Raw genomic sequence first — 27,328 nt, 5'->3', positions numbered from 1 at the left:
ATTTGGTGGAATGTACTTTGATTATAATTTTTGTACCTAAACATATCTTAAATTGTATGTAAAATTTAGTTTTGACATTTTCGATAGCATGAGGTAGGGTTAGTAAGTCTTCATTGCTTTTTGTTTCCCTGCTGGGTAGATTCAATATTTTTCTATGTCCTGGTGCTTACTGACCTAAGGGCTAAAAGTGATGCAAAATCCAAAATGTCAGAGTTGTCACCAAAACAAGAATACCAGGGGGCAGAAGGGAAACGTACCTCAGGTGCCATGGCTCTATGTGGGGGGGGGGGGGTTGGTGGGAGCTCTAGCAGCACCCTTCCTCCCTCCCAGTGTGAGTGACTACGTACCCCAAGTGACAGGGCCTTCTGAATACAGGAGGAGCAACTGCCAGAGGCTGGGCTGTCATGCTACAGAGCAATGAGCAATTTTACAGACCATGGCAGATGCTCCTCCTGCAATGAGGACTGGTTAGTAGCTGTGGGGACTTTCCAGTGAGGAGGGAATGGAGTTCTGTACTGGTGGAGGGGGGGTGAAGGGTAAGCTTTGAAGTGGGAAAGGGGAACAGGCCAGGGTTCAGGGAAGAGCTTTACACGAGAGGGGGGGAACTTTGTAGTGGTGTTACCAAAGATGTAGGGACGTGTTTTCCTTTTAGTTATACCACCGATGCAGGGACTTCTGTCTTGGACCTGTGTGAAGCAAAGATGCTAATTGGTTTCTTCTGTCTCAGCAGCCAGTTACTGTCTCTTCCTTATGTAGAACCCATTCTTAGCAGTGGCTAAGGGATTGAAGGAAAAATGAGACAGCAGGTAAAGAGACTCTGGAAGGAACCTAAAAAGGCAAGTATTGGGTGGGGGGTGGGAGGCCATTGTTATGACAGTTGTAAGCATAACCAGTTGACCCAAAGTAAAAAAATTTAAGTTAAACTTCAATAGCAAGAAAATCATGATCATAACAACATCTAAGATTGTCCCTGGAAAAAAAGGTAACAACTGACAAATACAGCCACAGTTTGTGAGTTGTCAGTAATAACAGCCACTAATGTGGCTCTGTTGGGTGACATTGTTCTTAAGTGGAATACTCTGCATTCGGAGGGACCTTTCTGAGATTTTAGAACACTGACATGTCATAAAATTTCAAACAAAAAAATCACATTTATAATTGTATTTATCCTGCAGCTCAGTGAGAAGTATGGCCCAGTTTATACCATGCATATGGGCATGGAAAAAGTTGTAATGCTGTGCAGCTATGATGCAGTCAAGGAGGCCCTTATTGATAACGCAGATGATTTTGGTGCTCGGGGAAGCATGCCTCTACTGGAAAGGATAAGCTCAGGAGGACATGGTAAGAACAACTTCGATTATGAAACTGTCCTTCTCACAGTGCCTTCTTTTGAATGGGAACTGCCTAAGACCGGGAACATGCCACATGCAGCCTTCTCTCTCTACCAGTCTCAAGATGTACTATAAGGCCTTGAACACACGAGAGGATTTCCGCTGTAAACGGTCCACCGGACCGTTTCCAGCGGATAAATCCTCTGGCGGATTTTGATCTGATGGCTGTACACACCATCAGATCAAAATCCCTGCGTAAAACATCCGCGGTGACATGGCCGCTCCGTCGACGCGGCGACGTGCGCGACCCTGGAAGGTAAATATTTCCACTCATGCGTCGAATCATTACAACGCATGCGAGGGATGGGATCGGACGGACTTATCCGGAGAGTCTGTACAGACGACCGAATAAGTCCGGCGGACAGGATTCCAGCGGATAGATTTCTTAGCATGCTAAGAAATGTTTATCCGCTGAAAATCCGTCGGCTGGATTTTTATGCGCCTGAAAATGTCCGCTAGGCCGTACACACGACCGGATCTATCTGCTGTAACTGATCCGCGGATCAATCCCAGCGGATCGATCCGGTCGTGTGTACGGGGCCTTAGTGTTAGAGAAGAGTGAGGGCAGAAAAAGAACAAGTGGTCCGAGCAACCAATCATCAGCTTGTTATTAGGAAAATTAAACTTTGGCAGCCCCCACCCCACTTCATTCAGTTCTTTGCCGAATCCCACTCTATGCCAGGCCCTGCAAAGAGAATGATATTGGGCAGATGCTGGGACTAGAATCAGCTCTCATTTAACCCCACCTGCCCCCACCCCCTTCGACGTGGCTCCACACTCTCCCTCAGCTTATTTCCGCTTGCCTAATGTAAGCAGGCAAGTGAAAATTTTGAGGGCTAGCCTAAGGTTTCAGCTTTAAGTAGCTATGGCCACGTTGACTCTAGCTAGTCCCCTGTCAATGTATTCTACTCACCTTGGTTCCCTTTGATTTAACATGCCTGCCCAATAAAAAAAAAATAGCCATAGCCATTTAGCCATATTCAGACAGACAAGTTATGAGAATCTGATGAAAAGCTTTTGGTTAAAGTTGCATGTGCTTCCTGAGTTCTGTAGTAAACAGTTGTGTCTCATTGGTGCCATACATCATTTTTAGGAGTGGTCTCCAGTAACGGGGAACGTTGGAAACAGCTACGGCGATTTTCTCTGATGACCCTCAGAAATTTCGGAATGGGTAAAAAAAGCATTGAAGAGAGAATCCAGGAAGAGGCCTATTTCCTTACAGAAGAATTTAGGAAAACCAACTGTAAGTAAAGCACATAGGAGGACATTTATAAAGCGGTTGTATGACCAAAAACACTGAACATTAATAAAGCTCATTGATTATTTTTACAAATGTGTTTAGAGCTTGCTTCTTGACTCTAAAGCAAGTATAGCTCCATTTTTGTAAATAAGATTGTCCATAAACCTGCCGTATATGTCTTTCACCACTTGTATCCTTTTTATTGCTTATATTTGAGAAAAAAAAAAAGGTATAATAAAAAAAGAGATTAGCTGGAGTTAGGTTAGGTAGAGAGTCTTGTCATATAAAACTGTCAAGCCTCTCCTCCAATCACAGTGCAGCATTAGAGTGTACTCTGTAGGACACCACAGGCTACACACCACAACCTGTATTCTAGTAATGACTCATAAAATGCAGGCACAGTGAGGAATAGACACTATGGTGACCATCGGACAGTTTAAGGAAAAGTGACAAAGTGTATATCTAACCCCCAACCATTTAATACTCACCTGCCTAAAATGAATGTCTGCAAGGTAGACAGAATAGTGTAATGATTCTGTTAAAAAACGAGTAAATACCTATTAAATTCCTTCATCTATATCACCTCCGGCGGTCTAGTTTCTGTTCTCTCATTCACTTCCTGGTTTGCGGCGCTCGTTCATGTAAGAACTACATTTCCCAGTATGCATTGCGGCACGCCCAGTAATTCACACCTCCTTGAAGTCTCTAACACGTAGAGAGCGTCCTGCCGCACAGATGTAGTTCCCAGGAGGGGGCGAGCACCTCACTGACCACCGCAGTTAAGCCTCCCTTCACAGTGGTGAGTAACAATCAGACAAGCAGGAAGTGAAGAGAAACAGAGCAACTTCTGAGCAAAAACGAACAATAAGGAAGTGAAAAGAGGAATGTCTGCAGGTAAAGGATGCTTATTATGAAAAAAAAGATTTTCCTTTACAACCCCTTTAATGCTTTTTATAGAATACCACATCCAAGTATTGTCCACAGAGCTCCTACATTGCCGGTGAAGATAATCAAACACAAAGCTTTGCCTCCAGGACATTACCGCGGTTGCTCCTAAAGGGGACACGCCACTGGAGGTATCGTAGGCCAGCCTGGGGTTCCCCTTTAGCCACAGAATCCCATGCACACCAAAAGTTATTGGGGAGTCTATTTAATCTGTACATATTGTTAATTGTTGCTTTTGTTGTTTCAACCAAGTCCTGTAAATACACAGGTCCTGGCTGACTAATGTTAACCTGAATTTTACTTTTCTTCAAGTAAACTACAAGAAGAACTGTGTTGTGTATTCCAATAATCACATTGCTATGTGTGCCAGAGGGCCTGGGACAGTTCATTGGGTTGAAAGGCAGAGTAAAAGACAGAACAAACAAAAGCAGCTCCCTCTGGGTTTGCTACACAACTACATGGCAAATGAGGGTCAATGTAGAAAAATGTAAAATAATGCATTTGGGTGTCAAAATTACGAATGCAATCTATACACTGGGGGGAGAACCTCGGGGGGGAATCTGGGATGGAAAAGGACCTGGGGGTCCTAGTAGATGATAGGCTCAGCAATGGCATGTAATGCCAAGCTGCTGCTGACAAAGCAACCAGAATATTGGCATGCAATAAAAATGGAATAAAGCGATAATTCTTCCTTTCTACAAGACTCTGGTCCGGCCGCACCTGGAGTATGCTGTCCAGTTCTGGGCACCAGTCCTCAGAAAAGGATGTACTGGAAATGGAGGGAGTACAAAGAAGGGCAACGAAGCTAATAAAGGGTCTGGAGGATATTAGTTATGAGGAAAGGTTGCGAGCACTGAACTTATTCTCTCTGGAGAAGAGACGCTCTGATTTCAATTTACAAATACCGAAATGATGACCCCACAATAGGGATAAAACTTTTTTTGCGGAAGGGAGTTTAACAAGACACGTGGCCACTCATTAAAATTTGAAGAAAATAGGTTTAACTAGCTTTATCCTGACCTTCCCAGTTTCTTTTTACACCACTCTTCTTCCAATGTAATAGAGCTGAGAAGGGAAGGTTTTTGTAGTCCAAATCAGGAAAACACACAAGGCTAAAAATGTAGTTCCTTCTTATGTACAGTACATTGAGTGATCGTTGTCACCCTAAGACAGGAAGTGGGTTACTGGCAGGATCACCAGAAGGAAATTAAGAAAAAAAAGACAGAAAAAGATTATACTGTCAGCACATCTAAGGACTGGTAAGCTTCAACATTAGAATTTTCTGTTTGTGGGTTTTCTATACGCTTTAACTCTCCAGCACCTACCAGAAATTGAAATATCAGCTTTGTTGGAAATAACCCTCTAATTTTCTTTATAGAAAATTTATTGTAATGGTTTAAGTCTTTACTATCTCTATCTTACAGGTAAGTCTGTGGATCCAACTTTCTATTTTGCCAAAGCAGTTTCAAATGTCATCTGCTCAGTGGTGTTTGGAAGCCGGTTTGAGTATGAAGACAAATCGTTTCTTCGGCTTTTGGCCCTTTTACATGAAAGTTTTAAACATTTTAGCTCTATTTGGGGACAGGTAAGAGCTTCAGACCCTCTAAAAAGGAAATGCTTGCTAGGGATGGTTCAAAGTCTATGGGACATGAACATGAAAAATCAAAAGTGCTAATTTTAAAGGCTTATATGCAAGTTATTGCCATAAAAAGTGTCTGGGGACCTGGGTACTGCCCCGGGGGACATCTATCAATGCAAAAAAAAGTTTTTAAAACAACCGTTTTTTTTTTCAGGAGTAGTTAATTTAACCAATTGCCGACCATGTCACGCAGATATAAGGCGGCACAATGGCACTCCTGGGCAAAATCTCGTATGGGTACGTCCTTCCCATTTTCAGCCACCAGAGGGCACTAGGGCGCTGCACAGTGGGGGACCCGATGGCTGGCGGGCACGATCGCCACCGGCCACGCAGGATTGTATGCAAGAGCACCAGCACGGGGATTTATGTGTATAAACACACAAATCCCTGTGCTGTCAGAGGAGAGGAGCCATATCGTTGCTTCCTTCGAAGTAGGAAAATTGATATGGCTTCTCTCCTAGTCACTCACATCCCCACACAGTTAGAACATGCAGAGGGAACACATAGTTAACCCCTTGATCGCCCCCTAGTTTTAACCCCTTCCCTGCCAGTGACATTTACACAGTAATTAGTGCATTTTGTATAGCACTGATCGCTGCATAAATGCCAATGGTCCCAAAAAAGTGTCAAAAGTCTCCGATCTGTCCGTCGCATTGTCGCAGTACCGCTAAAAATCGCAGATCATCACCATTACTAGAAAAATGTATAAAAAAAGACAAAAATCTTTCCCCAAGTTTGCAGAATCTATAACTTTTGCGCAAACCAATTAATATACCTGTAAAAATAAGCTGCGCAATATACCAAAAATATGTAGAAGACTATATTTTTGCCTAAACTGAGCAAAAAATTATTTAAAAAAAAAACTGTTGGGGATATTTATTAGAGCAAAAAGTTTATTTATTTTTTTTCAAAATTGTCGCTTTTTTTTATTTATAGCGCAAAAAATAAAAACTGCAGAGGTTATCAAATACCACCAAAAGACAGCTCTATTTTTGGGGAAAAAAGGGCACAAATTTTGTTTGGGTACAGCATCGAACGACTGTCAGTTAAAGCAACGTAGTGCCAAATTGTAAAAAGTGCTCTGGTCTGGAAGGGGGTAAAACCTTCTGGGGCAGATCTCGGCCCCCTATGTGAATGGGTATGTCAATTGCCTCCACGTATTACACTACATAGTTACATAGTAGGTGAGGTTGAAAAAAGACACAAGGCCATCAAGTCCAACCTGGGGTGTGGACTTTGCCCCCTGTGCCATGATTGGCCAAAGGCACCTTGCGCAATCATGGCTCTCACAGCAGATCGCGCTGTGATTGGCCAAAGCATGCAGGTCAGGTGCATGCCTTTGCCAATCCGCAGCCGTCAACGCACTGTGATCTCGCAGTGCATTATGGGGCACTCCGCGGCGCTTGAATTTGCCACGAATGCCCCATATGTTCGAACACCCTTACGTTTGACTCGAACATCGGGACCATGCCTAGAGATTATACTGTAAATATGTTTGTGGGGGGAATTAACAAAAACTGTAGCATGTGAAAAAGTACTTTAGTTTCTAATTTGGTGCATAGGAATATAAACACAGAATAAGGATTTAAAAGAAATGTGGTGTGAAAAAGGTCTTTGGGCAGTAGCAATAGTAATTAAACAATGTGTAATGTCACCACCCTTTTTCTCGACCTATATTACCAAAAGTATTGGGATGCCTGCCTTTTCACACACATGAACTGCCATTGCATCCCAGTCTTAGTCCGTAGGGTTCAATATTGAGTTTGCCCACCCTTTGCAGCTATAACAGCCTCAACTCTTTTGGGAACACTGTCCACAAGGTTTAGGAGTGTGTCTATGGGAATGGTTGGCCATTGTTCCAGAAGCTGTTATAGCTGCAAAGGGTGGGCCAACTCAATATTGAACCCTACAGACAAAGACTGGGATGTCATTAGTACATATTATAAAGGCAGGTGTCCCAATACTTTTAGTAATATAGTGTATCTCTGAATGGCGCCTATGCCGAGCGGGCTACATGCTGTGTTCACAATGCAGCAAGGCAGTCATTCAGCACTGGACATGGAAGCTCAAGGAGACCACTAGAGTAGCAGTGCCTATTACTGTGATCTGAAGCTTCGAGAGGGATCCCACAGGTATGGTGTATGAGGAATTACATTGGTTCAAGCTGGACCAATATAAACATTTGGGCAGGGCCAGCTGATTGGTACCCAAGATGGAATAAAGGTACACCAAGACCAAGGAAGGAAGGCACAATTATTATTTGGTTATGTAGACATAAATAACAACCTGGAAGTCAGCGGTGTGTTTTGATAACACAAGGAAGTCAGGTACAGAAATTCTCTGCAAAGTTGCAGTACTTTAACACAGTCCCATCATTTGTCACTTTAATAATTCTTACATTATCAGAGCAGCATTCCAGGTGCACTTAGCAGACCAATAGAAATATTTTTGTCCCAGCTCTAGAGTCCCCACATAGCAAAACCAGTAGTATCCCTGTTCTGTCCCTCCTCAAAAGGAACCTCTCCCTAGTGCCAAATACACTGTCCCTAACCAGGGGGGATTCTGTCCCTATTTTATCCACTTAGCAAATGAACGCCAACTGTAGTGGGGCCGTGCTATTCATTAGCATTGCTCTCACTAAAAATGACTGTGGAGGTCATCCAGTGTTGCAGTGTCTAATCGGACGGCTGCTTCCCTGATGACACCTACCGAGGCTTCAGACGAACGAAGCTCCTCTCATCCTCCATTCCCTCTGTACAGCGGCCGCAAAAAAAGCGCCACCTGTAAAGTGGAGGATAAACTGCTCCTGCCTACAATCGTAAAATTATCCATATGTGGAAATCTTTCATTTTTCTTGGATAGGCTTATTTGTTTATCATTTTGGTGCACACACTCCCATTCTCAATTCTTTCCAGTAATTCTGCTGCATATATGAATGCAAATTTACTTTGCAAATATCTCTTAGATGTACAATATGTTTCCCAAAGTGGTCGGAAAGATTCCGGGACCTCATCAAAAATTATTTAAAGCTGTTCATGGCATGCATACATTTATTGAAGAAAGAGTGAAAATGCATAAAGAATCTCTGGATCCAGGTTCTCCTCGAGACTTCATCGATTGCTTTCTCTTGAAGATGGAGCAGGTAAAGCAATTTATTGTGCTGGGTTTTACTGGGAAATTTTACTTTCAGCTCACAGAAGGTTGTCAGATTTACAGTTGGAGTCTCACAATTTTTTTCTTATTTGATACTTAAAAGAACACTAAAGGTTTGTTTTTTATTAGATCAGTTGATTTCTGTAAGCTAGAGCATTTAAATATCACCAGTGTTGCTCATCTTACTTTAAAAAAGTAATTAGTTACAGTTACAAATTAGTTCTCCGAAAAAGTAATTGCGTTAGTGACTCACTAACTGACTTTTTTACATACCCGTATTTTCCAGCGTATAAGACGACCCCCCCTAATTTTCGAATGAAAACATTGTGTTGGGCTATACTCTCTGTATAAGACTACCCCCTACCTTACACAGGGATGCAGTCTTGTAGCTCCGATCCAAGCCCAATGTCTGAAGGCAGCTCTGGATTCTCTGGAAGACTTAGATGCAGGTCTATCCTCTCTTCATGGTAGAGGTGAGCAGGCACTGCAGCAGATCCCCTTGGCTTCTCTCCTGATGGCTCTGATCCCTGCAGGCTGAGAGCTCAGACCCCATCTATAGGTCTGCGCTCTCCTCTTTCCTTGCTCAGTTTCCCCAGAATATAGTGACACTTCCTCCTAGGTGCAGCCACTTCTAAACTCCTATTAATCGAAGTCCACACACAGTCTATTAGCCTCAATTAAAAAGTACAGTGCAGAAAAAAGTGATATCCATTGCAGTATGCACTGAGCCAATCCCGGCGGGCGATGCATTCTGTTGCTGAATACAGCACTTGTTAAGCCTGCTCGGATTGGCAGAGGCTTGTGACATCATCAGCCCGCGCCGCTCCAATCCGAGCAGGCTTAACAAGCTCTGTATTCAGCAGCAGGATGCATCGCCCGCCGGGATTGGCTGAGCGGTGCATACTGTATGCAATTACTTTGCTGCCATCTAGTGGCGGTAGATGTAATTGCGTAACGCCGCCCTAGTAATGGGAACGGCGTTGCTGAGAGGGGAAGAGTAATCAGGTAGATTACTCGTTCCCCTCAAAAGGGGCATCGTTAGGTAACAGCGTTTATTTAAACGCCGTTACTTACAACACTGAATATCACTTACCTCGTTTTTGTCCTTTTGACCTCCAAAATACAGTAATCCAGGTTTGAAAATGCCATTTCCTGTCTCTCCTCTTCTTGTTTTCCACCAGCATCTGAGCCGTTTTGCACGGTGGAAAGCAGAATGTGCTCACCCCCTCCCTATGACTACAGCCCTGCGTGAATATGCTCTCTTATCCTTCACAGGTATGGAGGCTAAGCCTAATGGGAACTGTAGTTCCCAATAGGCCGTGATGTAGCAATAATGAATGCGCACCTCAAACCAGGAAGTCAGTGAGAATAATGATTCAGGAGTGACGGAGGTGAATAAAACAGCTCGATTTCAACAACAGGTATCAAACTAGTTATAATGCAAAACATAACTTTTTACTTTATCAGCTACTGTCAGACTTGAATTTAAGAGGAAAATATTTTTGTCTTTACAACCCCTTTAAGACCAGAAATTTAAAAAATTGTAGCCACCATTAAATTGGAAAATGGCCAATCTAAAATGTCATTTCTAAACTCTGCTTTTATTCCTAAACTCTGCAGAAATGTATATATTTACATAGTTAGTCAGGTTGAAAAAAGTCCATTCAGTTCAACCATAAAAATAAATAAAATAAAAAATATCATACAATCCCATATACCCAATTCTATACCCACAGTATATACACTGCTCAAAAAAATTAAAGGAACACTTTTGAATCAGAACTCCTGGGATATTGATCTTGTCAGTTAAGAAGCAGAGGGGGAGGGGTGTATACAGAGGGGGTTGTTAATCAGTTTCAACTGCTTTGCTGTTAATTGAAGTTAACAGGTGCACTAGATGGGCAACAATGAAACGACCTCCAAAACAGGAATGTTTTTTTAGGTGGAGGTGTCTGACATTTTTTTTCCCTACTCATCTTTTCTGACAGTTTTTCACTAGTTTTGCATTTGGCTAGGGTCAGTGTCACTACCTATAGCACAAGGCGATACTTGGACCCTATAAAGGTTGCACAGGTAGTCCAACTCCTCCAGGATGGCACATCAATATGTGTCATTGCCAGAAGGTTTGCCGTGTCTCCCAGCACAGTCTCAAGAGCATGGAGGAGATTCCAGGAGACAGGCAGTTACTCTAGGAGAGCTAGACAGAGCCGTAGAAGGTCTTTAACCCATCAGCAGGACTGGTATCTGCTCCTTTGTACAAGGAGGAACAGGATGAGCACTGCAAGAGCCCTACAAAATGACCTCCAGCAGGCCACTGGTGTGAATGTCTCTGACCAAACAATCAGAAACAGACTTCATGAGGGTGGCCTGAGGGCCCGACATCCTCTAGTGTGCTCTGTGCTCACTGCCGGACACTGTGGAGCTCAATTGGCATTTTCCATTGAACACCAGAATTGGCAGGTCCGCCACTGGTGCCCCATGCTATTCACAGATGAGAGCAGGTTCACCCTGAGCATATGTGACAGACGTGAAAGGGTCTGGAGAAGCCGTGGAGAACCTTATGCTGCCTGTAACATTGTTCAGCATGACTGGTTTGGTGGTGGGTCAGTGATGGTCTGGGGAGGTATATCCATGGAGGGACGCACAGACCTCTACAGGCTACACAATTGCACCCTGACTGCCATTAGGTATCGGGATGAAATCCTTGGACCCATTGTCAGACCCTACGCTGGTGCAGTGGGTCCTGTGTTCCTCCTGGTGCACGACAATGCCCGGCCTCATATGATGAGAGCATGCAGCCAGTTCCTGGAGGATGAAGAAATTGATACCATTGAATGGCCCCCACGCTCAAATGACCTAAATCCAAAAGAACACCTCTGGGACATTATGTTTCAGTGCATCCGGTGCCGCCAGGTTGTACCTCAGTCTGTTCAGGAGCTCAGTGATGCTCTGGTCCAGATCTGGGAGGAAATACCCCAGGACACCATCTGTTGTCTCATTAGGAGCATGCCCTGATGTTGTCAGGCATGTATACAAGCACTTGGGGGCCATACAAACTACTGAGGACCATTTTGAGTTGTTGCAATGAAAAAATGGACTAGCTTGCTGTAAAAAAATGTTACCTTGATTTTCGGGGTGTCTTTGAATTCAGACCTCTGTAGGTGCATAATTTTCATTCCCATCAAATGATGTGCCATCCTTTCATTCATAACACATTATCCAGTCCATATCAGTATAGATATCTAGCATGAGATTTTTGCCCGTTGAGATCTGATATGTTTTCAAAGTGTTCCTTGAATTTTTTTGAGCAGTGTGTATGTGTGTGTGTGTGTGTGTGTGTGTGTGTGTGTGTGTATATATATATACACACACAGTATCTCCCGAAAGTGAGTACACCCCTCACATTTTTGTTAAAAAAAATGATTGTATCTTTTCATGTGACAACGGGACTTTCGATTTCAGGAAATTACGATCGTGTGTACGCAGCATAAGTGATGGGGCAGTGCTTTGTTTCTATAACATAGGGATACAGGCCTTTGAGAGACGGATGAAAAGTTATTTCTTATAACGTTTGGCCGGGAGTGGGGCAAGATGTAGGAGGAAAGCATCCAGGTCATTTTTTAAATTAACATCAGGACCGCCTCCTGCACATATACGTCGCAGAATGGCACGGCTGGGCACCCTTTTCGAAGCTCTGTGACCACGGGCGCGGGACCTGTGAACCCGATTGCCGCTGGAGTCCCGCATTCGGCCCCCAGAGCTGAAGAACGAGGAGAGCCGTGTGTAAACTCACCTTCCCCGTTCTTCACTGTGGCGCTGTTATTGATCGTGTGTTCCCTGATATAGGGAAGCACTATAAATTACGTCACACGTCCAGCCCCACCCCCGCCTCCCTCCAGTTAGAAACACATATGAGGTCACACTTAACCCCTTCAGCGCCCCCTAGTGGTTAACTCCCAAACTGCAATTGTCATTTTCACAGTAAACAATGCATTTTTATAGCATTTTTTGCTGTGAAAATGACAATTGTCCCAAAAATGTGTCAAAATTGTCCGATGTGTCTGCCATAATGTCGCGGTCGCGACAATGTTGCTGATCGCCACCATAAGTAGTTAAAAAAAAATATTAATAAAAATGCAATAAAACTATCCCCTATTTTGTAAACACTATACATTTTGCGCAAACCAATCGATAAACGCTTATTGCGATTTTTTTTTACCAAAAATAGGTAGAAGAATACGTATCGGCCTAAACTGAGGAAAAAATATGTTTTTTTATATATTTTTGGGGAATATAGCATTTTTTTCAAAATTGTCGCTCTATTTTTGTTTATAGCGCAAAAAATAAAAACCGCAGAGGTGATCAAATACCACCAAGCTCTATTTGTGGGAAAAAAAGGACACCAATTGTCAGTTAAAGTGACGCAGTGCCGAATCGCAAAAACTGGCTGGGTCCTTTACCTGCATTTTGGTCCGTGTCTTAAGTGGTAATTGTAATGTCGCTCACTTATTTCCAATAGTCTTGCATCCGGGCTGTTCCAGAAAATGTGTAAGACGGACCCCTCCTCTTGAACACATCTCCATTGCACTTCTTGTTTTGGCTATGGGACACAAAGGGAAGGGAAATCTCCCCAATAGGATACAGATGGTGAAAAAACCTGACAGGGATTATAATTCTGTCTTACTCATTCAAAAAAGAAAAAATGTGAATCCAGGATTTTGTCCAAGCCTTAGCTTTATTCAAATTTTTGACATCTAAGTTGTCTTCCCAATTCTTTAGGAAAAAGATGTGCTGCAAACTGAATTTCACGTGGAGGGAATTGTGCATACCACATTCGATTTGTTTAGTGCTGGTACAGAATCTGTCAGCACAACTTTGCGTTACGGACTGTTGATTTTGCTCAAACACGCAGATGTTGAAGGTTTGTAAAGTTCTTAAAAAAGTAAAGGACTAAAAAACACAGAAGGTAGTTGGAAAGAGGTTGTGGGTATAATATAGGAACTCTGGGAACACCAATGACATCACAAATAATAAAACATTTTAAGCTAATAAGACAAGTTCATAGCGTGACTTCCCAACCGTCGTCCTTCGCTCCAATTCATTTCATAATTAATTATGTAGATATTATAAAAATATTCATACCCCTTGAAAATTTCCACATTTTGTCATGTTACAACCAAAAACTTAAATGTATTTTATTGGGATTTTTTGTGATAGGCCAACGTGAAGTGGCACATAATTGTGAAGTGGAAGGAAAATGAGAAATGGTTTTTAAACTTTCTTTATAAATAAATATCTGAAAAGTGTGGCGTGCATTTGTATTTAGCTCCCTTTACTCTGATGCCCCTAACTAAAATCTAGTCTAATCCAATTGCCTTCAGAAGTCACCTAATTAGTAAATAGAGTCCGCCCATGTGTTATTTATTATCAGTATAAATACAGCTATTCTGTGAAGCCCTCTGAGGTTTGTTAGAGAAACTTAATGAACAAACAGCATTATGAAGGCCAAGGAACACATCAGACAGGTCAGGGATAATGTTGTGGAGAGGTTTAAAGCAGGATTAGGTTATATAAAAATATCCCAAGCTTTGAACATCTCGTGGAGCACTGTTCAATCCATCATCCGAAAATGGAAAGAGTATGGCACAACTGCAAACCTACCAAGACATGGCTGTAAACCTAAACTGACACTCTGGGCAAGGAATGCTTTAATCATAGAAGCAGAGACCATGATAACTCTGGAGGATCTGCAGGGACAGGGAAGCTGGACAGCTTATTGGAAGATGGATGGAGCCAAATAAAGGGCAATCTTAGAATAAAAACCTGTAAAGCCCCATACACAAGATCTGGCTTTTGCCCGGCCAAACTCACATTAGAATTCCGATGAAATTCCATCGGAGTAAAAGAGAACATGTTCTCTATCTAAACTCCGATGGAATTCCTCGGAATATCCGATGGAATTACTCCGATGGGGCATACACACGGTTGGAATTTCCGATGGAAAAATTGCTGTTCACAGACGCTCTTCAGTCAATCTGACAGAGCTTGAGCTATTTTGCGAAGAAGAATGGGCAAATATTTTACTCTCTCTGGATGTGCAAAAATGGTAGACGCATCCCCAAAAAGACTTGCAGCTGTAATTGCAATAAAAGGTGGTTCTACAAAGTATTGACTCAGGGGGGCTGACTACAAATGCACACCACACTTTTCAGATATATATTTGTAAAGAATTTTGAAAATCATTTATCATTTTCCTTCTAATTCACAATTATGTGCCACTTTGTGTTTGTCTATGACATAAAATCCTGATAAAATGCATTTACGTTTTTTTTTATGTAACATGACAAAATGTGGAAATTTTCAGGTGGTATGAATACTTTTTAAAGGCACTTTAATGTTGTGAGGCCTGTTTAATGTCATTGACATGGGCTTAGATATTCAGATCAGTCCTTTATACTAAGTAGGCTTGGGTTTTTCCTGGGCATTCCCCAGGCCTTATTGTTACTGTATCTGTTTCAGCCTTCCAATGCTGCTTACTGCAATGGCCAGCTATAAATGAGGGTGGTGGACAAGTTTGTTTTTCATATCACGTTGGTGTTTGTATTGGTCCAGCAACGCACCAACACCTTTGCAGCCATTGAGCTACATGCTGGGTGTTTGGTGTGCTCCTGTACCTTTAAGAAGGTGTGGGCTCCCCCTCAGTCCACCTGTCCTCATCTATCCATCAGTATGCATGTGCCTCCATTATGGGGACACTCATAGTTTAGCGTTAGGACCACAGATTCCAGGGTGCCGTGGCGTAGCTCACGCGTGTGCACTAAACCCGTTTCTTGATCATACATCACGGGACACAGAGCCTTAATTACTTAATGGGTTATGTTGTCAACACAGGTGATTGTACACTGGCAAACCCAATAAAAATTTAATTCCTCCCCTATATAACCCCTCCCAAATGGGGAGTACCTCAGTTTCTTTGCCAGTGTTTTAGGTGGTTGGTCACGTTCAACATGTGCTAAGAAGAAAAATGATCTTTTGATGGTCTGTTTGATGAGACCTAGTAGCTATAACTAGATCCATACCTCGGGCCGATATCAAAAGCCTAAGATGGTTGGTACCCGGGCCTCGCGTAAAGAAGAAACAAGGTTTGCCTGTAATGTCTCTCTGCGGCGGTCTGGGCTCTGGGATCCAGACTTTGGTGTACTAATACATCTGTGGCACGAAACGTTTTTGGCAGTCTTCTACAGGTCCAGGTATGAGGCTTTGTAAACCTGAAGGTTGGCACAACTTTCCCGCCGTGATAGGTGAAAGCTGGAACTACTTTTAGTAGCTTTTCCTGCGTCGTAGATAAGGTGAGAAGAGGATAATTCCTTTTGTTTTATCTTCTGTGAGTAGGATGTCTTTCCTGGTTTTTACCACTGGAGGCAGTAAGTGCATACCTGGTGTATTCTTACATAAGCCATCCAGGAACAAGCTCAGTGAAGTCGGTCAAATTTAAAACACCACTCACCTCCTTCCGCTGCAGGCTCTGCCACAAAACGAATACAGGGGTCCACAATGATGCCCCCAGCAATCTCTCCCCCCTTTCCTCGTTTTCTCCTGGCCGCTGCCATGACAGCAGAACGTGCGGGAGGGCGCTTTTAGCTGTCTTAGTAAGACATGGATAGGGTGAGGGCCGTGGTTGCTAGTGCCCGTGTGCAGGCACCAAGAGGTTGGTTTAAAAAGCCCAGCATGCTAGAAGCCTTATGTAAAGCGGTATGGACACAGAGCTGTGGGCTGTAAGCATCCCTGTGGATTGAACCAGGCAAACCTAAGACTCCTACTCGGCATCAGGTTGTGCATCAGGTTGTTCAGTGAGCTGATATTTTGTGTATTGTAAGACTATAGCACAACAGTGATTGCATTTATATTTGTGGATAGTACCTTTGCTTTGCAGTAAGGACTATGTCCCCGAGAAGAGGTTCAAGGGCTAGTAAAAGAGGCACCAGAAAATCCCCATGTACGGCTAAGGATTCTGAGCTTGCCTGCAGTTTACCATCCCCCTCTGTCAGCCTGATAGCAGCCTCACAGGATGCATGTCTGGCAGTTTTTCAGTCCTTTATACTAATTGTATTAAAAAAAAAAAAAAAGACTACTAAATAAAGAACTACATTTATTTGATCAAGCAACATTTAGATATTGTGTTATAAAACATTAGATAAACTAATATAACTGGCTGTCAAATAGCCATTCAAGTTTATTCAATTATAGACCTTTTCATTTTTTTTTTTTATAAATTCAGAAGTTTATGATAATTAAATCACATAATTAAATTAACAATATTTTAGCTTTAAATCACCTGCTTCCATGGCTTCAATTTTTGCAGAACGAATCCACAAAGAGATAGACCATGTCATTGGCCGGAACCGGGCTCCTTGTATTGAAGATCGGTCTCGTATGCCATATATGGATGCTGTGATCCATGAGATTCAGAGATTCATTGACCTTGCCCCAATGGGAGTCCCACACAAAGTAACTTGTGATGTGCACTTCAGAGATTTCATCATTCCAAAGGTAAAACAATATGTGCCAACCCATTTTTTTGGGCTAGCTTTGGCTAGCTTATTTAGGCAGTACACAAAACAGAGAGAGTATGCAAAGTGCATTAATTCATAGCAACCAATTAAATTTCACTTTTTCTGAAGATAGATCAGTAAATAGTTGATTGAGCATTGTCTCTATTGGTTACTGCATGTTTCTCTTTATCCTAAATGAATAAACAAACACATGTATATTAACCATGCTCACATTTTGGTTTTAACTAAAGTGGGGCTTAGGGCTAAGACCAAGTTTATCTACCTGTTGTGAAATGTAAATAAATGCATACCTGTGACAATACAGTCATTAACTATATCTACATTTCAAAATTGAATTTTTAATATGATGATATGAAAGCATGCCGCTTTATATTCTGTCATAATCAGGCTTATATGGTCTTCCTACAAATAAAAAGTCACTGTCCTTACCTATTACTGGCCTTTGCAGCAAGGAGCACATGGAAGGGCAATGCATGCAAAACAAAACCAAAGAAAATTCCCAACTCAACTTACCTGTTTAGACAGGACAATTTGGTTGGTTGCGGGCTGGTCGGTAAGCTGAGAATTTCTTTGGATTTGTTTTATATGATCTCTTTGTATAAATATTTTTTTTTGTATATTATGGGCCAGATTCACGTAGATGGGCGTATTTGTGGGCGGGCGTAACGTATTTAATTTACGCTACGCCGCCGCAAGTTTATCAGGCAAGTGCTTTATTCACAAAGAACGGATCTACTTTTCCGAAACAAACGCTGGAAGCACATATCTCACTCATCCGGAAACCAGATAAAGATCTGTCGCTGTGCGCAAATTTTAGACCTATATCTCTAATTGGGGTAGATGTTAAAATATTCTCAAAAATTTTAGCAGGCCGTTTACAACCACTATTGCCTCAATTAATCCACTTAGATCAGGTTGGTTTTGTCAGTGGTCGAGAGGCAAGAGACAATACGCTTAAAACTCTCCTGCTGACGGACTATGTTCGCACTCAAGAGATTCCTCTATGTCTGTTAACAGTTGATGCCGAGAAGGCGTTTGACCGGGTCAGTTGGAAGTTTCTACGAGCCTCCCTTATACAGATTGGCATGGGTCCCTGTATGTTGGCAAGGATTATGTCTCTTTATCAATCGCCCTCGGCTAGAGTTAGGGTGAATGGATCGTTGTCCCCAGCTTTTCATATCTCTAATGGAACACGTCAGGGATGTCCTCTTTCTCCATTATTGTATGTTATAATAATGGAACACCTTGCAAATGCACTGCGACAAAATGAAAACATAACGGGCATTCAGGTAGGTCCTTTACATGAAAAACTGGTCCTATTTGCAGATGATTTATTACTATTTGTAACAAATCCCCATATCTCTATCCCATCTATACTTTCAGAATTCCAGAGATTTAGTGAAGTTAGTAATTTTAAAGTTAATTGCGACAAATCAGAACTTCTCAATATATCTGTCCCGCAAGCAAAAATGAAGCGAATATCGAAGAACTTTCCTTTTAAGACATGTACGGAGTCGATTCGATACTTAGGGATTAGTATTCCAGCGTCACCAGCACAACTACACTCTCTAAATTTTCTACCGATGCTCAATAAAATTCAAACGACCCTGACATCGTATACACTCAAACGTCTTTCATGGTTTGGTAGAATTAATACCCTTAAGATGGACATACTCCCTCGTCTTCTATACCTGTTTCAAACAATCCCAATCCACCTTCCGGCATTGTTTTTCCGTAAAATTCACCGATTATTTTCTAAGTTTATTTGGAATTCAGTCCAGTCAAGAATTAGCTTCAGGACACTATCTCTACCAAAAATTAGAGGTGGAGTGGGGGTACCAGATGTTTCGACTTACCATAAAGCGACTATATTAGCACGTATTACTGACTGGTTTCACCACTCCACCTCGAAGCAATGGGTTCAATTGGAGGGACATATGAATCCTATAGATTTATGTGCCCTTCCATGGACCTCGCCTATTCTTCGAAAAGGCCTTTCAATACCGGTGGATCTTACTAGGCAAACACTGTATATATGGGACCGATTGATACCTATATATAAAGTATCAAAACAATTGAGCCCTATGACCCCCTTTTTTGGAACACCGGATTTTCTACCAGCCCTACACTCAATCACGTTTGGGCCCTGGTATAAACAAGAACATAGAAGAATTGCTCAAGTACTCCAGACAGATTCACTATCAGGGGTAGATTTTCCATCGACTAAGAAGTTTCAGATCCCTGCGCAGTGGTTGCAGAGACATCAAGCCTTATGCTATATACGATCAATCCCATCGAAACTAGATTTTTATGCTGAACCAACTGCATTTGAGTCCTTGCTACTGCAAGAAGAACCACTATCACATTCAATTTCTATAATTTACTCTATCCTTTTGCTCTCAATTCACCCAGATCTCCCCCCGTTCACGCGGAAGTGGGAGAAAGAACTCCAAGAGAATATAGCTTTAGCAGACTGGCAAAAAAGTTTTATCTTGACTCACAAAACCTCAATAGATACAAGATCACAAGAAAGGGCATATAAGTTGGTGAGTAGATGGTATAGGTGCCCTTCTATAATGCATCAAATTAATCAAAATATACCTGACATTTGTTGGCGCTGTCATGAGGCAAAAGGTAGTATGTTACATGTCTGGTGGGATTGCCTGCCGGTAAGAAGGTTCTGGAAACAAATTTTTGATTTATATGGAAAATTGGAGGATACAGCAATTTGCGCTTCACCCAGAGTGGCTCTCCTAAACATGACCCCAGGCCCTTTAAAAAAGGCAAGAGAGGACGTGATTGGATATTTCATTTCAGCAGCTACAGAGTAGTTATTCCTCGATATTGGAAGACAAGGGTAGTGCCATCCCTGGGGGAGTGGGTGAAGGAATTGGAACGTTCTAGAGACTTGGAAAGCCTATTGGCCCGGGAAACTGGAAGGGAAGAGCAGTTTTCTCATACTTGGTCTGCATGGTCTGACTTTCGTAAATCAGATGAATTCCCAACCTGGGTTAAAGGGAACCTTACAGACGAGTAGCCATGGTGGGGTGATTATTATCGTTTGATTTTACCTCCCCTTTTATTTATTTTCTTTCCTTCCTTTTTTTTTTTTTTTTTTCCTTCTTGATCTCCTTTTTTCCTTTTTATTTCTTATGTGTCTATGGGTATTATATGTTGCAGATAAGATAAGTATCATGTACATGTATGTTTAGTCATTAATATTATAGTAGTATTGTATGTTTATTTAGGTACTACTAAAACCCAATAAAATTCAGATTGATAACAAAGCACTTGCCTGTAAAGTTGCGGCGGAGTATCGTAAATCAAATGGAGGAATTCAAATTCGGCGGGTAGGGGGCGTGTTCCATTTAAATGAAGCGCGTCCCCGCGCCGAACGAACTGCGCATGCGCCGTCCCTAAAATATCCCGGCATGTATTGCTTTAAATGACGTCGCAAGGACGTCATTGGTTTGACGTGGACGTAAATGGCGTCCAGCCCCATTCGCGGACGAGTTATGCAAACAACGTAAAATTTTCAAATTGCAACGCGGGAACGACAGCCATACTTAACATTGGATACGTCACCTGGGGGCATGTTTATCTTTACGCGGCGTATCTCTTACGGAAACGGCGTATCTTTACTGCGATGGGCAAGCGTACGTTCGTGAATCGGCGTAACGGCTCATTTACATATTCTACGCCGAACTCAATGGAAGCGCCACCTAGCGGCCAACGTAAATATTGCACCCTAAGATACGACGGCGCAGGCTGTCATATCTTAGGCATGTTTAAGTGTATCTCAGTTTGAGCACTTTGAACACTTAAACATACGACGGGCTTAGATTTGGAGTTACGTCGGCTACTGATACGCCGGCGTAACTCTTTGTGAATCCGGCCCTTAATATATATATATATATATAACATTTTCTTATGTAATGGATATTTTCCTGGTATAAACCATTATGATCCCATTAATAAACAAATGAGACATGTACTGGCATAGGCTAAAACTCAAACTGAACAAAGCAAGAGTAAATCCATATGTGTCTTGTTGGTAGCCATTGGGAAGTATGCAGGTGTCTGAATACATTTATCGATAGCAATCCTACAGTACTAATATGGGTGTGATTATATAGTTCTCAGTCATAAGAACAGACACCCAGTCAACGACTGACCTTACTAAATGTATACTTTTACATCTTATATAACATCATATCAACTTTTATAGGACACCACTGTGTATACCGTGCTCGGCTCTGTTCTCCGAGACCCCAAGCAGTTTAAATATCCCAATGAGTTTAATCCTGGACATTTCTTGGATGAAAATGGGAAGTTCCGTAGGAATGATGGATACATGCCCTTCTCTTCAGGTATGGATCACTAAATACTGTAGGATCAACATACACATCTGTGTGCCATCTACAGTACTACACACATAGTATTACCAGTATCATTGTACCATGTAGATAAAGTGATGGACCTCAGGATGCATAAATATTCTGAGAATTTGGATATTACTCAATACAATGATGTAAACAGCAGGCAATTTTAATTGACTAGAGAACAGGGGCTTCATCAAACAAAAATAAGAAAGCTGAGCCACTGTAATCTTTTAGATAGTTGAGGAATGTGGGGAAATATTGCTGGACCCATAAGGTTATCTTATTGAAATTACTGTCTTAAAGAACTGATGTTGATGTAAATATTCTGGTTTCTGGGCAGATGGATTCTACACCACAAAGGATCTCCTTTGTCTCTTTGAATTGTAGTGTAATATAACAAAAATGGAAATTGAAGTGCCATACCATTCCTAAGAGGTCCAGATACAACTTTTATTTCAATAACCAGAAAAACCTGCTGCTGACAAGGCCTGTGCTTGTAATTGCACAGGGAAAAAATAACATTAAAGGTCTAATTTACTTCTAGTCCATTCACATTGTTTTCAATCACGCCCCGATGGAGGGCGTGTTTTTGGCCCCTGAAACACATTGGCTGTTGTGCGTCACAATTTACTAACATGTTCAGCTATTGTGGAACTGGATTTCTGCATTGGGCACCCAACAGCCAAATCTTTTATATTACCTACAGTATATCATGGGTAGCATTTGATTGCTGTCCGTATTTGGGGGTTTTAGGAGCTCCAGTGAAAATGGAACCTGATAACAGAAGCATAGTAGAAGTCTAGGAGAGAGCATAAAATCTAAACACTGTACAGACACACAGAAGAGCAAGTACAGGAGATAGAAAGTACACTGTTATGCTAGCTGATGGTAAATGACTTTCACTATGGTGTTAGAACGGAAAGCACTTGGTCTTCATCAGAACCATTGATGGTACAGTAAAATAACTCCCTGTATACAACCTACAAGATTGTCTAGCTAGACTAAGCCCGGCCATAGAAGGTTTGAATCTCGGACAGTTCAGCAGGAACCAGACAAATTAGAACTGTGTATGGGCAGAAGATGATTGATGGATCAACAATTTGGGTACAGCCAGCCTGCTGGATTTTACTTGCAATTACTGCTAGCGGCAGCTATAGCTGCTAGGAGGAAGGAGAACACTAATGTTCAGCAGCACTCAGTCACTGATGTCACTATGTATATTTCATGGGGAGTTCCACCATCCTTGCCCTTAACATGTTTTGCAGAATTCTGCTTCCTCAGGAGGAATTTTTAAATCGAAACTTGCCTCTTTAACACAAAGGAACCCTTGAAATAACTTTTTGGTCTCAGTGAACCCCTACCAAAATAACTATATGCCAGGTACCCTTTCAGAGGCCAAGATGCTGAGAGAGACTCCCCTTGTGGCTAATAGCAGTATACCCCTGAAGGTGGTACAGGAGGTATAGGGCTCAAAGAAGCACAGGTTTCCAGCAGGTTGAGAAGACATGAGCTGATGATCACTTGGAGACTTTGCTTGAGAAGACGACAAGGAGTAAAACACCAGTAAAAGCCTGGCTAAGGGGAGAACACAGGGGAGCAGAATGTAGGCTGTGGTGAGGCCAGCTGAGGGTCAATCACAGGTAAGTGATAAGTCAAGCCGTGGGTTTAAACTCTGGTAACCAGGCAAGTGCAAGTATAGCAAAGTTCGTGAGCCAAGCCGGGGGTCAAACACTGGTTATCAGGCAGGTGCAAGTATAGCAAAGTCCGTGAGCCAAGCCGGGGTTCAAACGCTGGTTATCAGGCAGGTGCAAGTATAGCAAAGTCTGTGAGCCAAGTCGGGGGTCAAACACTGGAGAGGAGATCAGAGCAGGTCAGGAGGCAAGCCAAGGTCACAACTGAAATCACTTGAAAGTATAACACAGCAACAGGAAAAGCTGAAGACAATCCAGCAACTTGGGACAGACAGAGGCAGCCTTTTATAGGCCAGCAGGGGGAACCATCTGGCACATGATGCGCCTATGGAACCCATTTCTTCTACTGGCAAGATTGCCAGTACTTCTAGTGCCTATTCTCCGAACACTATTTCTCTGACACTATAGCTACGTGCACCCCTAATGGATGGGCCGCCACTGCCTTAAAATAATAAACCACACAAGCAAGTAAATAAGATACTCAATTGTAAAATATGTTTCACCTGGTAGTACAAATAAAGGTAGCCGGGAGTGCAGAAATAGCTAGACTTTCATTATATTTGTTGCAATCTAAACTACAGGAAAACTTCAACTAGATTGGTAAGACCAACTCTACTACTGACAATTCCTTAGTACTACAAGAAACTGAGGAGTGATTTCATAACAAATTGTATTAGAGAAAAAAAAGTTGCTGGGGGGCTAGGAATTTTGATACAGAGATTTTGTACGTCTCTTTTTTTTTTGGGGCATCTTTTTTTTATATAACGCCAGCTTAAATAGACAGAGATTGCAATGGGGTTAATTTACTAAAAGTGCAAAATCTGGTGTGGCTGTACATAGAAACCAATGAACTTCTAGATAGTTTGTCAAAGATTAAGGCCCCTTTTAGACCAGTGGACCGATCAGGTCCGCCTGTCCATTTTTCAGGCAGACCTGATCAGACCACCCATTGTTCTGTATGGCGCGGCCAATGTCAGTGGGCATGTGTCTGCTGAAACTTGCTGGCATCCGATCCGGTCCACTAAAAGCAGATGGATAGAAATACATTCCCCATTATTCTGTTGGGTTGGATCGGATCAGATGACAGTCGGAAGGAAAAGAACAGCGGTCTGTGACCTAAAATGTAAATATGTGAAACCTTGTGAGCTGCTGTGCTAAAACAGCGAAGCTGCCCACACTTCCCACACTTCCTTAAATAATGTACAAAAAACAATAATAATAAAAAATAATAAAATAAGTGCAGCCCTAACTAAATAAACATAGGACTATCCCATAGGGATATAATTAATAATATACAATTGAAAGCAAAATAAAGTGCAATGTGCCAAATACTGTATGTCTCCACAAAGTAGACTTATGTAAATAAAATGATAGTGAAAGCAACGTGCCAGTCTGTTATGTGAAAAGTAAAAACAATAATAGATGAAACGATCTCTCCACAATCATCCACCTCTATGTATATTCTCAGAATCCTTGTGCTCCCTCCACCGGTTGTGCCCTCACCTTATAGATGTGCTTTTGAAAAATGGTAAATCCTCTGGAGCACTCCTCCTGGTATTCCTCCTCCTTAAAAGCTGCCCGTGAGCTTCATTCACATCGATCACCTCTATTGCCGCATACACACGACCGTTTTTCGGGTTGTAAAAAAATTAGTTTTTTTGTAATGTCATTAAAAACGATCGTGTGTGGGCTCCAGAGCATTTTTCACAATGTAAAACATGGGCATTAAAAATTTAGAACATGCTCTAATTTTTTACTACGTTTTTAACGTTGTCGTTTTTTACGTCGTAAAAAATGGTCGTGTGTGGACTTTAACGCGCATGCTCAGAAGCAAGTTATGAGACGGGAGCGCTCGTTCTGGTAAAACTAGCGTTCGTAATGGAGTAAGCACATTCATCACTGACTCAGCCAGATACAAGTCCAAAGGAGAACGAAGATTTGCGGTCCAAGGACCCAGACTATGGAACGCTCTACCAACCACCATCCGATTGGAGGTAAACCACCTGGCCTTCAGGAGAAAGATCAAGACCCATCTCTTCTGAGGGCCCAGGGATTGGATACCAAGCGCCCAGAGGCGATTCAGTTTGCATGTTTTGCGCTATATACGTTTTTCACTCACTCATCACGCTGTAACAGACTGAAAAGCGCAAATCGTCTTTTACTAACACAAAATCAGCAAAAGCAGCCCCAAGGGTGGCGCCATCCGAATGGAACTTCCCCTTTATAGTGCCGTCGTACGTGTTGTACGTCACCGCGCTTTGCTAGAGCATTTTTTTTCACGATCGTGTGTAGGCAAGGCCATTTTAACGATCGGGTTGAAAAAAACGTTAAATATGTCATTTTTTACAACCCGAAAAATGGTCGTGTGTACGCAGCATTAGTATTATGCCTCCTTAATGCTGCCAGTGAACCCCAATCACAATGACCACACGCAAAGCAAACATATCTTGCAATAGTGCTTTATCATTTTTAAAAATGTATTAAAAAATCGCACAACATATATGCACTTGCATTTGGAAAAACGTAGGCATGTTCCAACGGTGCTAGGAAGAATGTTTCACCTTTCAACTCTGCAGCCCCGGCCATCGGTACTCCTTTCCCCCGTTACACTCAGACTGTCCCTTCCTTGTTCTGCAATCGTCAGCATCTCAGGTCCCTCCTACTAGTTTTGTCACTCCTAGTGACTTCCTTATGGAGATATGATTGGCTGACAAATTTCCCTTTATTTAAATAGCGGTTACCGCTGCCATTTTCCCATAGCCCGTGTCAATGTATACCGCGGCCATTTTCCTGTAGCCTATCATAAGAATATTTGTCCTTCATTCTTTTGCAGCGGTGGTTAACCCCACATAGGTACATAAACGCTGTGCTTAATGTGATGAACCCTCCCCCAATTGTATGCAATTAAAACTTTATCACAATAAATTTTTGTATATTCTAGCAATTCTAGCAAAAAAACGCTTATTATTCAAAGTAAAAACAACAAGGGCAGAACATTTAATAGATGGAAAGTTAAAAAAAATGACTGAAGGTCTGCATTAAAGCGGAGGTTCACCCTAAAAACAAGTATATACCATTCAATCCAGCATACTGCCGACATGTACAGTATGCTGGGGTTTTTTTTATTCGGTTTACATACCGTAGTATAGGTATTTTCCCCCCTGGCTTCCGGGTAGTGAATCCTGCGGGAGTGGGCGTTCCTATTCAGAGACTAAGTGATTGACGTATGACAAAAGCTTCACCCCCGGTGCAAATGGCGCGTCACCAGTTTCCGAAAATAGCCGAACGTCGGTGCGCAGGCGCCGTAAAGCGCCGTATAGAGCCGACTCGCAGCTTCTTTCGGAAACTGGTGACGCGCATTATGCACCGGGGGTGAAGCTTTTGTCATACGTCAATCACTTAGTCTCTGAATAGGAACGCCCACCCCGCGGGATTCACTACTCGGAAGTCGGGGTGGGGGAATACCTATACTACGGTATGTAAACCGAAAAAAAAAAAAGCATACTGTACATGTCAGCAGTATGCTGGATTGAATGGTATATACTTGTTTTTAGGGTGAACCTCCACTTTAAGCATAGTTTCAATTTAAACTGTCAATATCTCCCTAGAATTGAAATTTCAATATTAGAAGGGCTAATTCTTGAATCCAAACATTTAATCTGCTTTGTAGATTACTTCACTTTTCATGTTGCTCTGTTGTTTTTTTAACTTGCACTAAATGCCATTTATAATTCTCTTTTGCTTCACAGGGAAGCGGATGTGTCTGGGCGAAGGTCTTGCAAAAATGGAGCTCTTCTTGTTTCTCACTACAATTTTACAGAACTTCACCTTGAAATCCCCGGTAGACCCACAAGACCTAGACCTTACACCACAAATGAGTGGATTTGGAAACGTCCCACCTTCCTATGAACTGTGCTTCCTGCCTCGTTAATCAATTGGACTATTGAACTTTATATTGTACTTGTTATTTTGAGTTTCAAACCGGAAATGCGCCTTCTAACACAGTGAAAGCATATATTTACATATATATATATATATATATATATATATATATATATATATATATATATATATATATATAGATAGATAGATAGATAGATAGATAGATAGATAGATACTCTCTCTCTCTTATATATATATATATATATATATATATATATATATATATATATATATATATATATATATATATAATCTCCACCTTTCCACCTTACAGCCTATGTGGAGCATTCCATATTAAAGCGGGAGTTCACCCATAAAACAATTTTTCCCCTTAGATGAATGCTCGTTTTGTCTAGGGGAATCGGCTAGTTG

At 41.9% G+C, this 27,328-nt stretch overlaps 1 protein-coding gene across 1 annotated transcript in view; it reads left to right on the top strand.

Annotated features, from left to right (window-relative positions):
* Positions 1 to 27,058, top strand: part of LOC120913320 (cytochrome P450 2C5-like) — a 29,736-nt gene extending 2,678 nt beyond the window's left edge. The window contains exons 2-9 of the mRNA XM_040323189.1: positions 1,176 to 1,341; positions 2,485 to 2,634; positions 5,001 to 5,161; positions 8,181 to 8,357; positions 13,148 to 13,289; positions 16,731 to 16,918; positions 21,170 to 21,311; positions 26,764 to 27,058. Of these exons, the coding sequence (XP_040179123.1) occupies positions 1,176 to 1,341; positions 2,485 to 2,634; positions 5,001 to 5,161; positions 8,181 to 8,357; positions 13,148 to 13,289; positions 16,731 to 16,918; positions 21,170 to 21,311; positions 26,764 to 26,945 (1,308 nt within the window). The 3' untranslated portion in view covers positions 26,946 to 27,058. The remainder of the gene's footprint in view (positions 1 to 1,175; positions 1,342 to 2,484; positions 2,635 to 5,000; positions 5,162 to 8,180; positions 8,358 to 13,147; positions 13,290 to 16,730; positions 16,919 to 21,169; positions 21,312 to 26,763) is intronic.
* Positions 27,059 to 27,328: the final 270 nt, after the last annotated feature.

Source organism: Rana temporaria, chromosome 9 (genome assembly GCF_905171775.1).
Source record: "Rana temporaria chromosome 9, aRanTem1.1, whole genome shotgun sequence".
Lineage (NCBI taxonomy): Eukaryota > Metazoa > Chordata > Amphibia > Anura > Ranidae > Rana > Rana temporaria.
This window is presented reverse-complemented; position numbering and strand designations above follow the sequence as displayed.